At 35.3% G+C, this 12500-nt stretch overlaps 1 protein-coding gene across 1 annotated transcript; it reads right to left on the reverse strand.

Annotated features, from left to right (window-relative positions):
* Positions 1–6232: 6232 nt before the first annotated feature.
* LOC147000068 (uncharacterized) lies at positions 6233–7963 on the reverse strand. The gene is given in 2 exon segments (XM_085834335.1): positions 6233–7066; positions 7069–7963. Coding segments are annotated over 2 exon segments (1689 nt in total). The 5' UTR covers positions 7924–7963.
* Between the last annotated feature and the right edge of the window lie 4537 nt (positions 7964–12500).

The following is a 12500-nucleotide window of genomic DNA, read 5'->3' on the forward strand; positions in this document are numbered from 1 at the left end:
AGAATGAAAGAGGAAGAGAGTGAGAGAGAGTGAAAGGAAGGGAGGAAAGAAAGAAGAAAGGAATGATTGAAGCAAGGATGAAGGAAGGAAAGAAAGAAGGAAGGAATGAGGGGAGAGTGAGAAAATGATAGAAAAAAAGAAAAAAGCAAATAAAGACAAAAAATAAAGAGAGAGACAAAGAGATAAAATTAGGAAGGAAGCAGGAAAGAGAAAGAAAGAAAGAAAGAAAGAAAGAAAGAAAGAAAGAAAGAAAGAAAGAAAGAAAGAAAGATAGAAAGAGAGAGAGAGAGAAAGAAAGAAAGAAAGAAAGAAAGAAAGAAAGAAAGAAAGAAAGAAAGAAAGAAAGAAAGAAAGAAAGAAAGAAAGAGGGAGAGGGAGAGGGAGAGGGAAAGGGAAAGGGAAAGGGAGAGGCAGAGGGAGAAGAATGTGAGTACATTCAGATTGTCTGCCTTATTGTTTTGGTCAGTGTTTCAAACCTAAAAAACCAAATAAACAAACAAACAAAAAAAAAAGCGTAAAATTCTAAAAAAGCATATGATCCAGGAAGGTATTAAACTAACACAGATCAGCCTGCTTCTGAATGCTAGTCTTAAAAGGGAATACTCTATATTAGGCTCTTTTGGTTTTTTTATTTGTTATGTAAAAGATTTTAAAAGTTTTTCTCTATGGGATATGTGTGTGTATGTGTGTCTGTGTGTGTCTGTGTGTCTGTGTATCTCTGTGTCTTTGTCTGTGTGTGTGTGTTTGTGTGTGTGTGTGATCAGATTCTCTGGAACTACAATTGCAGATTGTTGTGAACCACTATGTGAGTGCTAGAAATTGAACCCTGTTCCTCTTCAAAAGCAACCAGTGTTCCTAAGCTGTGAGCCATCTTCTCAGTCCCTTCTGCCTCCTCTAACCTCCACTTCTCTGTTCATCTTACCCAGATATGTCTTTCATACCTACTTCTTCTGACTGTTTTTATTTGGTTAATTCCCCTTTGCTTTTCTCTTGTTTCCTCAACTCCTTCTTCAAGATTCTGCACTTCCTTTTGCTTTGGAAGATTCTCACCTAATTTAAATCCAGACTTTAGGGCATGTATTTAAAAATTTTGCTAGTTATTCTGACAATGCTTTCCTCTTGATGTCACCACTTGGGTAATGCTTTTACTCCTCTGCTTCTCATTTGGCAAAATATCATGGAGTCAGAGTGATTTACTTTTTTTCCTCATTTGCTTAATATGTCAGCATGCCCTGCTTATAGACTATGGTACAGCCGCTGTTTAACTTTCATAATTTTGGGTTATGTATTAATTTTTCCGGGAGTTCCAGATTGAATAGAGGGGGTTATTCCTCCAGATGATACTGACAGGCATGATTTAGAGTAGTCAGAAATAGAAATACTCAATTTTCCCAATATTGTAATCCTTTAAAACACAGCTCCCAAACCATAATGTTATTTCATTTCAACTTCAAATTATAATTTTGTTATAGTCATCGATTGTAATGTATATATCTTATAAACAAGATATTTGATATGGGATACTTTTAAAAAGGTTGTTTGAGCCCTGAGAGGAGTCTCAACCAATGGTTTGAAAACCACTAATCTGGACACGATGGGGGTACCATTACCAATATAGAGTGTTTACTAGTGTTGCTGGGAAGATGTCTGCTCACTTGAAGGCAGAGGGAGTTCCAAGAACAGGCTTTTTCTGAGTCCCCATACTTCTGTCCAAACCTGTACACCTTGTTGATGATCACTGATGTATCAAATGGCCATACTTAGTAAATTAGAGTAATCTTGTTTTCTTTTAAAATCTAGAAAATGATGATTCTAAAACTGGTTCCACTAGCTAAAAGCAGTGGCTGGCACTCTTTCTAGGGATCCCTTATGTTGTGTTCCTTTATATCTCCAAGGCCAACAGCAGATGGCAGAGTCCCTCCTGGGCTGTATTTCTCTGATCTATTCTCACCTGCTATGCTGCTTTCTTTCACGAAGAGTGCACATGATAATACTGAACTCATCCCGTCTTTAGTCAGCACAAATAGCCTATTTTTTTTTCCTCTATGGCCCAGTTGCTCATGATTTTGAGACATAATCATACATCTTGTATTGACAAAAAGAATGACACTGATTTCTAGTATATAATGAAGCATATTTTGCATGACTTCTTTTCAGGAGCCAGGAAATTCAAGATGAAGACACCATCAGTAGATGAAGAAATTCTCGTTGGATGTTGCCCTCACAGAAGGGATCCAATGGGCTAGTAACAAAGAAACAAACTCCCTGTCATAATTAAACCTTTTCTATGACAGCATTATTCATTGATTTTTATTTGTAGGTCCTATCCCTCCTGACCCAGTCCAATTTTTCCAAATATATTAAAACCTGAGGATTAGTCTACAGAAAATTACATTTGCGGAAACACATTGAAGCATTATATGAAGGTGAATATTTGAAAATCTATAGTAGTGTGGGGGCAATATTCTTTATACCTCATGTACACTTAAAATCTCTAGCTACTTTCTTCCCTGTGAAAGCATGGCAGCCCACTGAGTGACTTTTTTTTGATGCATAATGATATACAAAACTTAATCACTTTGCCATATCCTGTCACCCATATCCAGCTCAAAATGCAACATCCACATGAGAGTAGAAACATAAATAAATTTAATAGTGTCTTGAAGCTAAAATTCCCAATTTAATCAAACCATCATTTAGAATCAGCTACTTAATACCAATGTGCTTTAAATGTACAAGTCACTGGGCTTTGTTGTGACTCTTTGCACAGGTCAATAGTGACCTTTAACCATTTTCATCCTCCCCACTATCCTCCATTTCTATCTTCTCAGACCCCCCTGCTGGTGCCCTTACTCTTCCAAAATATCTCCTTTTATTTAATGTGCCTTATTAAAATTATAAATTGACAATTGTTATTTTGATTTTAGCTTGTCTCACCTAACACAATTTGATGAGAAATACCTCTCTCCTTCTCTCTCTCTCTCTCTCTCTCTCTCTCTCTCTCTCTCATTTTTAAGAAATTCATCCAGTGGGGCTGGCATCTATATTTCCTCCATAGCTTGTCTATTTCACACAGTATAACAATCAACATTGATGATATGGATGTGTAGAGGTGCTTCTTAGATTTTTTTAGAACGTAAATCAACCTGGGAAGATAGTACCTCAGATGAACACTGTCTCCATCACACTGGCCTGTGGTCACCTCTGTAAGGAATGATCTTTTGTTGGTGGCTGACCTGGAAGAATCTAACCCACTATGTAGTTAGGGTCATCCCCTATAAAGAGGATGTAATGTGTGGAGGGGACTGAAAAAACATTTTTTAAGCACTTAAGATCAATGTGGCATGAACAATTAAAGTGCCCTCTAATTTGTAAGTAAATTCCATTCTTACCTATGTCCAGAATTCTGTCTACCCATATTTCAAAAGTAAAATTACATTATCTATTTCTTCCTGTTTTACTGCATTTAATCTACGAATTTCCTTGTAACCAGAAATGCTGGTAAATTTTAAAGACATTTAAAATGTGACTGGTAGATATCGGGTTTCTTTTAAGTTTAACTCAAATTTGAAAGCAGACCCAAGGTCTATGATTTCCTTGCACTTTACAAAGAATACATAATTCATGATTGCAATTGGCTTCAATGCAATGTATTCAATCCTATTAAATTCCAGCTTTGTTTGAATAAAAATTGTCCTCCTCTAACTGTGGGTTTTCATAAAGTGAATATTGTGCTATCCTGTGTGTTGCCTCAAGAGTCTGGCAACATTTCTGATTCCAAGAACAGCTTAAAGATAACCAAGGGAAAGATTGGTACAGGAAAAATAACCACCAAGTATGTTGGTATGCCAGACACCGAAGACTTTCACAGAAGGAAAATAAAAAAAAAAAGTAAACAAACAAAAAAAACAAAACAAACAAACAAACAAGAAAAGCAAATACACAATAAAAATGGTGCAAGAGTGAATCTACTTGGGCAGCATGTGAATCAGGAAATCAGGCCATTTTTATAGGGATTCATTTATTCAATTATTCAATTATTCAATTATTCAATTATTCATTTATTCATTTATTCATTTATTCATTTCATTTATTCATCTATTCATCTATTCATTTATTCATTTATTCATTTTATTTATTCATTTATTCATTTATTATTATTTATTCATTTCTTCATTTATTCGTTTAATTTATTCACTTATTTGCGTATTCGCTTATTGATTTATTCATTTATTTATTCGTTATTTATTCGTTTATTCGTTTATTCGTTTATTCGTTTATTCATTCATTTATTTATTTATTTATTTATTTATTTATTTATTTATTTATTTATTTATTTATTTTGGATTTCTAGGAGGCCATATGAAAATATAAATTCTAGATGCTCAACGTTTCTGAGTGTAACTCCAGAAGGAACCAGCCTGATAGGGGTTCTATGACGTAAGCGAGATAGGTGATGTCACAGAGAACTGGTCAGAATTTGCACAACTATTCCACTTGGAGACACTAGAATTCCTTGAAGTCGTGTTCAGTATCTTCACAGTGGTGAGTGAAAGCCAGGTCAGCTCCTGACCCACAAAGTCGTTCCAGAGGCTTTTGGTACCTGGCCTGTTTCCGAAGACAGAATCTTGAACACTAGGATATTTTTGTGGGGTATGCACCTTTATGGAGTAACTTGGACTCTCATAGCTCCTAAAGGCTATATGTTTTCCCTCCTTCAGTGAGTAACTGCACATTCTAATTTCTCTCATGTTTGGATTCTAGGGGGATGGATGGTCTACATTATTTGATCTCATGAGTTTATTAACCTTGCTAACAATATCTCGTTCACAATTCCACTAATATGCCAAAACTTCCATTGTCCATGTGCATTTTAGAAGATATTAGTTCTAAATTGCTGATATGGCAAGGACTTGTTGTCCCAGAAAATGTTTAGATTACATGCTGAAACAGATTTTTGATAGTATTTAGATATTATATTTAGCATTAAATCTTTTCCTTTAAAAACAATGACTATTTACTCGAAAAATTGAAATATAAAGAATTCACATTGATGGTTTGTTATGTTGCTGCTGAGAATGTTGAAGCCCTTTTTACTACCCTTTCCTTAGTAATCATGCACACACCCTGTTTCTACTCTTAATCAAACAAGCAAACACAATATCAAACTAAATATCCAACCAACCAAACAAGAAAATGCTGTGTTACTAAGATGAGTGTTGTCTTTATTCTCAACTTTGCATGCCTCCTCGATTATTATTGGCAAAGGCCAACTCACTTCACTTATCCCTCCTGTAAGCCCCTGGCCAAGATATATTTTAGATGGCTGGGCAAGCCATCTTTTGTTAAATTTCTCTTCATGATTAGGTATAATTCTATCCTCTTGGGATTGTTTCCCTGTATTTAATTTCTGACATAGAATAGATCCCTGTAAATAGAAGGTAGACTGAGGGAGAAAAATCACTGAATATTTAGAAATAAAACCAAGTAATGCTGAGGCAGAGGTTTTCAAGTTCAAAGTCACCTTGTTAAAGGGTAGCCTATGTAACTTAATAAGTCTCTGTCTCAAAATAAGGGTAAAAACAGAGCCAGAATAAAGACCAAGGAATAAAACTGGTGATTTCTAATTAGGAAACTATAAGCTTGTCATACTGTGTTGTCATAAGGTAAAGGGGAAATTCCTGGATTAACTAACAATAGAATTCACAAAAGTAAAAGTCGTTTGCAATAGTGATTGTGTTTGACATCATGAGAATGTGTACATTTGGGATATGCAACAAACATAAAAATATATTTTTCAGAAATTATTCAGAAGCAATTTGTTTCTATTCACTGAAATTAACTAGTTGAATGGACTGTATGAGTACCTCTAACCCAAACACAGCAACACAGAATTCAAGATAAGGGGGCAGTAATAAATGTCTCTTCCCTCTCTGCAGCAAAACACATGTAAAGGTCATAAGAATAACCCAATTCAAAACAGCAGTCACTCAAAAATAAATGTTTTCAATGTTTATTTTCCAGAAAAACCTTCAGCAAGTAAGTTTCAAGTCTTTGTCTTTTTATTGTAGGTCCAATGGTTAAAGGTGATAGAAAATGTATTGATACTTCAAAAGTTGCTGCAAATAGTGGCAATGTCCAATCAATCAGTAGTTGGGCCATTTCATATAAGTTACTGAATGTTTTATTGTTGGACAGAATGGTCCTCGGATAGAGGATTTGTAGTTAGGCTTCAAAACGCTGAAAAAATTCTCTGGTAACCATTCCCAGGGAGTGTTGACAAGCTTACTTGCACATTGTAATTAGGTGCAGATCTTGCATCATAAGCCCCATAACTGTAGAGGGAGAAATGATCGCCATCAGGTCCGTGAAAAGCTGGCAGTGTATTCCAGACATTCAGGAAATTGCCATATACTTGAGAAAAATTAACTCCTCCAGTACTTCCACCACTTCCAGCTGCCCCACAAAAGTTTCCATTTGCTCCGATGTTATGTAGATTTGGTCCAAAACTGTTTTGGGTTGCTCCCACCGAATACTGACTTGACCCAAAGGCACTTGGGTTTGCCCCAAGAACATACTGGCTTATCCTGAAAACATGTGGGTTTGTCGCCAAAACATTTTGGTTTGTCCAGATATTGTATGGATTTGCCACATGAGCATAGCAGTTTGTCCTGCAGGTATCTGAGTTGGTACCCAAACTATACTGGCCTGCCCCAAAAGCATTTGCACTTGTTCCAGAAGCATATTGGCCTATCCCATAAGCATCTGAGTATGTTCCAAAAGGATACTGGTTTGTCCAGAAAGCATTTTGATTTGCCCCCAAAGCATATTGGTTTATCCCGAAAGTATTTGAAAATGCTGCCAAAGCATACTGGCTCACTCCTAAGGAATTTCCGTATGTTCCCAAAGTGTATTGGCTTATACTTAAGGTGTTTGGAAGATTATACTGGCTTGCCAAGAAGGTATTTGGGTTTGCCTCCAGAGCACAATTGATTACCCATACAGTATTTGAGCTTGACCTCAAAGTATTACTGCTTGCCATGAAAGCAGTTGAATTTGTCAAAAAAAAACATTAGAGTTCGACTGGAAAGCATTGGGGGTATCCCTGAAACCACGGAAAGTTGCCAAAGGTACATCCGAGTTTGCTCTAGAAGTATATGAGTCAGCTCTGTGGGCATCTTGGTTGGCTTCTTGAGCATCGGGGTTAGCCATAGTGTGGAAGCTTGGGCTGCTTCCTCCTCTCCAATTGTTTTCTAACTCCACAGCTGGAACTGATTTTCTTGTCCTATCCTTAGCTATAGTCTTTCTTTTACTCAACTGTCTAGCTGTATATTCTTTAGGGTATGCCATTTTAACTTCACAACGACTGGAGCCAATGAAATGGTACCTGGTTTCTAAAACCTTTCTAACGGGGTTTTCATCCCTGTATTTGATAAAGCCGAAAGCTCTTCTTTCCTGCGTATCTGAACACAGTGGAAGCTCTATAGCCTCTATCTGCCCAAATGTGCCAAAGTAAGCTCTTATTTTTTCTTTAGACATCCGCGGGTTCAGCCCACCCACAAAAATCTTTTTATTGGAGAATTGAGATACCAGGGCTTTAGCCCTTTTAAATTTTATTTTCTTGCCATCAACTTTGTGGTCTTTCACTCGAAGCACCTTCTCTACTGTGGCACTGTCTTTGAAAAGCACGAATCCAAATCCCCTAGACAGACCGGTATTTGGGTCTGTTTTTATAATAAAGTCTATTACTTCACCAAACTTAGACAAGTATTCCAGAAGTACCTGCTTGCTCATTTCTTGGGAAAGTCCCCCGATGAACATCTTACTAGCATCCTGTTCGTTCTTGGTGGCACCGATTTTGAACCCTTCCCGAAATTGGTCTCTTTCATTATCCTTTCTCACAGCGAGACTGGCAGTATTCATGGTATATAGGCTGGATGGAGGTGATTTGACTGTTGGATAAACACTGGCCTAGGCACAAATGGCGGGGGCATAGCTGTCCTCAGGGAGTCGAGGAAATTATTGCACAACCGTGACAAAATAGAAACAAGCATTATAACTAGAGACAAGGCAGGAGCTGCCTCTCATTCAAAACTGGGGGGGTGGGCGGGGGAAGGATGCGGGGGGGGCAGTGATAGTGTCTGATTTGTCCCTAAAAGCTGTTGATGCTTGCAATGTAAAAAGCAGCCCTACCTATAGACTTTCTTTTTGTGTTTATAACACCCCCAAAAGGAATAGTATGGTAGAAAAGGAAGCCTTTTCGATGTTGATTCTGTCTTTTCATGTTACATCTCTTTGAATTTTGTTAAAAACAATTTATTTTTCCTGAACATTTCTTTGAATGTTCAAAAAACTCTTCACTTCATACTTTAGATGTGCTTCATATTAATCTTCACTATTTGAAATGACTGAAATGGGAAAGTAATACAAAGTTGAGACATCCTACAGGAAAAAAAAAATGTCTATGGGTTTGTATATTTTACCAAAGGACTCTAAAGGAACATTTTAAAATAAAAGCTTCACTGAGATTCATTTATAACATTTACCCTTTAAATGTAAAATGCATTTACATCGTAGTGATAATATTTAGGAAATGTGCCATCATCTTCTAAGTCTGTAAACCATTTAAGCAGTCACTCCTCATTTCTGGATGACCCACTTAATGGTATAATATGTTGGTTTTCTCTTTAATTTCTCATAATACTGTTTTCCAGATGCTGTAATATACAATAATATTTTCTTCTTTATCCATTGTGTGAATGTAGTAAATTTTGTTTTCATAATTTACAATATCACTTACCATTTTGTTTTTTTCCTTTATTCCATATATGAAAACATTCACACACACACACACACACACACACACACACACACACACACACACAGAGTGGACTTTTTTCTGGCAACCATTTTTGTTTGTTTTTTTGTTTGTTTGTTTGTTTGTTTCTTTCTTTCTTTCTTTCTTTCTTTCTTTCTTTTTTTGTGGACAGTTAAATATATACTCCCCATTTTTCTCTTCTATTGAGAAAGCATTTAATATTGAGATTTTTTTCCCAATATTTAAAACACACAGATCAAATTTTAGAATTTTTTTTCTTTTTTTTTGGGCAATTTCTGTGCTTGTCACTACCCATTAGATATAATGTACTTGTTTGTCTATTATTTCCTCCTTCTAATATTATTCCTATGAAAAGGGAGATTTTATGTGTCTCCATAATTTTTCCCAAAGTTCATGTATAGAACTATTCTAGAGGAATATTAATGTTTATGGCATCATTACTATGTTAAGAATCATGGCCAATTATCCCTCTCCAAATTGAAGGCTTAAATATTAAGAATAATTTAAATACCAGAAATTAAGCTACATTCTATAAATACCTTCAGGACTCGACAGTTGCAACTTACCACATAATGGTCTTTATGCTTGCCTCCTTGATTCAATGGATGGGACCAGTTTAAAGTTGGAAAATGTTGAATGTGAAGATATAAAATACAGCTTCATGGCATGATAGATGCCCCAGTGGAGGAAAGTTGAGAGCAGGGAAGTGGGTGTGGGTGGGTGAGTAGAGGAACACCCTCTTTTGAGCAGGGGGAGAGAGGATGGGATACAGAATTTCTGAGAGGCGGGAAACCAGGAAAGGAGATAACATTTGAAGTGTAAATAAATAAAATATCCAATAAAAATAAGTAAACATAAAAAAGATAGCTTCATAATATGCTGATGAATATGATCAATTTTCTATGGATATAACTTGCCAAGAAACAGCAATTTTTTTTTTAAATATTCGCTATTCCACCATCATTTTTCCCTTTGAATCAAAGTGTTATGACCATCCATAGAAGATTTCACTGGAAGCCAGGTAAAACAGTTTTCTATCACTTTTCTTAACATGGACAAATTTCACATATGAAAATTCCACTTGAGAACTCTCTTAGCTGTCAAAGCCACCATTCCTGTAAGAAGAGGCCTTTGTAATTAACAAAATATTTCTATAGGTGGGTTAGTAAAGGTTCTCTAGGGAAAAAGATCTTCTCTTTCTGTTTACATACCGTTACATGCACACACATACACTCATAGGCAAACACATACACACAGCTTCACACACAACCTAATACACACACAGACACACAAGCACACGTACAAACACACGTTCAAGCACACACACACACACACACACATATACTGGAGTGGGTTGATGAAATGACAGGGAAGGAATGCACTTGCTAGCAAGGCAAGAGCAAGAAGGCAAGAACAAGAAGCTTTCTTTTTCCATGTCCTTTTGTAAGCTCCAGCAGAGGAGTGTATTCCTGCCTCAAGATCCAGATTAATAGCATGTTACTTCTTGACTCAATGATTCAAACCAAGTCTCTCCCTCCCAAGAAATCCCACAGGTTTGTTCTAAATTTCTCGATTGTAGTTCACTCCAGAGGTAGTCAAGTTGACAACCAAGAGTAGCCATCACAATAGGTTTTTAGTATATTTATCTAGGCCCTGTGATGTCTGTAGTTATATCAGTTAAATTTCTCATGAAATGTGGGTGTTTTATTCTGTAAGAATTATCATCTCTTTGAATCAATAGACTATTTCCATACATGGCACCAAGAAAACAATAATGAAAACAGTTTCTTTAAGAATGAATAATATTGTCAATAAAATTGAAGTGTAAGGAAAATAAGTTATTTCACAAGGAAAACTTAATCCTTTAGCAAAAGTTTGCTATATCATACTTTTATTATATTTGGGACCCTGTCTTACTCTAAATTTTTCAGCTTTCTTAACATTGTAGTAGTCCCTTAGATTTTTTTCTTGAGAACCTACAATAATTTTCTATACATCATGTTACCTTACATCTAATACCCATTGCATTCTTACCATCTTTCCCACTATCTAGTAGCAGCTGGTCTAATAAAAAAAAAAAATGGTGTGAACCCCATATGTATATATTTTTGTATTTTTAGTGACCATGGATTGTTATTATATTTGAGAAGATTAGGAGACATGGCTTTGTTTGAAGAAGTGTCTTATTGAGTGTAGCCTTTGAAGAGTCAAAAGCCCACACCAAGCTTATTGTCACTTTCTCTGGCTATAGATGAGAAAGTAGTTCTTAACTACTACTCTAACATCTGCCAGCATTCTACCATGCTTCCGGGAACTGATCAATTTTAGGGACATTTTTGAATTCTTGTGTATTTTTTCTTTTCTTTTCTTTTCTTTTCTTTTCTTTTCCTTTCTTTTCTTTTCTTTTCTTTTCTTGTTTTTTTTTTTTTTAGAATTTTAGGGTTTTTTTTTTTCAGCATTCTATTGTAAATTTTATTTATTTATTTCTTCATTTTACTGGTTTTGAAAAAAAAAGAAAGAAAGAGAGAAAGAGAGAAATGATAGAAAGAAAGAAAGAAAGAAAGAAAGAAAGAAAGAAAGAAAGAAAGAAAGATAGGAAGGAAGAATGAAAGAAAGGAAGGAAGAAAGAGAGAAAGAGAGAAAGATAGAGTAAAAGAAAGAAAGAATCGAACTTTAGGGCCATTTTTGCCATCTTTGGTTTTTTTTTTTTTTTGAATTTTAGGGTTTTGTTTTGTTTTGTTTTATGGTTTGTAGGGTTTTAGAAGAGTGTTTTACAGTTTTTTTTTCCTTTCTAAAGTATTTTTAGGGTTTTTTTTTCTTTCTGTTTTTATTAAAGGATTTTTAATGTATTTCAGGGTATTGGGTTTTCATTTAGGATTCTGGAAATTTATTTCTTTTAATATTTCAACGTTCTTCTTAGTTATTGTTGTTATTGTTGTTCTTGAATATTTATTTATATTTGATGATTTTAATTTTGGCATTTCATAGTTTTAGACTTACCAAGCAATGGTGGCCCATGCCTTTAACCCACCAATTGAGAGAAAGAGGTAGGTGAAATATTTATTTCAAGGCCAGCCTTGGCTTCAGAGTGAGCTCCAGGACAGTCAGAGATGGAAAGAGAACCAGAGTCTCCAAAACCTCAAAAAAAAAAAAAAAAGAAAGAAAGAAAGAAAGGAGGGAGGGAGGGAGGGAGGGAGGGAGGGAGGGAGGGAGGGAGGGAGGAAGAAAAGAAGGAAAGAAAAAATAAAGAGAGAATGGAAAGAATTTTAGGGACCGTTTTGGCTTCTTGTGTATATATATATATATAATTTGAGTTTTTTTTTATTTTTGTTTTTTAGGGTTTGTAGGGTTTTTATAAGAGGGTTTTTTTGTTTTCAGTCTTCCAGTGTGTTTTTAGTGTTTTTTTTTTTTCTCGTTTTTTTGTTTTTTTGTTCGTTTGTTTAGTATTTTAGTGTGTTTTAGGCTTTTGGCATTTTATATAGGCTCCAGGGTTTGGTTTTTTTTTTGGTTTTTGATTTTTTTTTGTGTGTGTGTTTTTTTGATTTGTTTTGTTTTAGTTTTTTGGTTTCTTTTTTAGTATTTTAATGTTTTTGTTTTAGTTTTCATTTTTGTTTTTGTTTTTTGTGTGTATGTGTGTGTGTTCTTGAATATTCATTTAAAA

This window comes from Mus caroli, unplaced genomic scaffold (assembly GCF_978045245.1).
Source record: "Mus caroli unplaced genomic scaffold, Mus_caroli_1 scaffold_22, whole genome shotgun sequence".
NCBI classification, from domain to species: domain Eukaryota; kingdom Metazoa; phylum Chordata; class Mammalia; order Rodentia; family Muridae; genus Mus; species Mus caroli.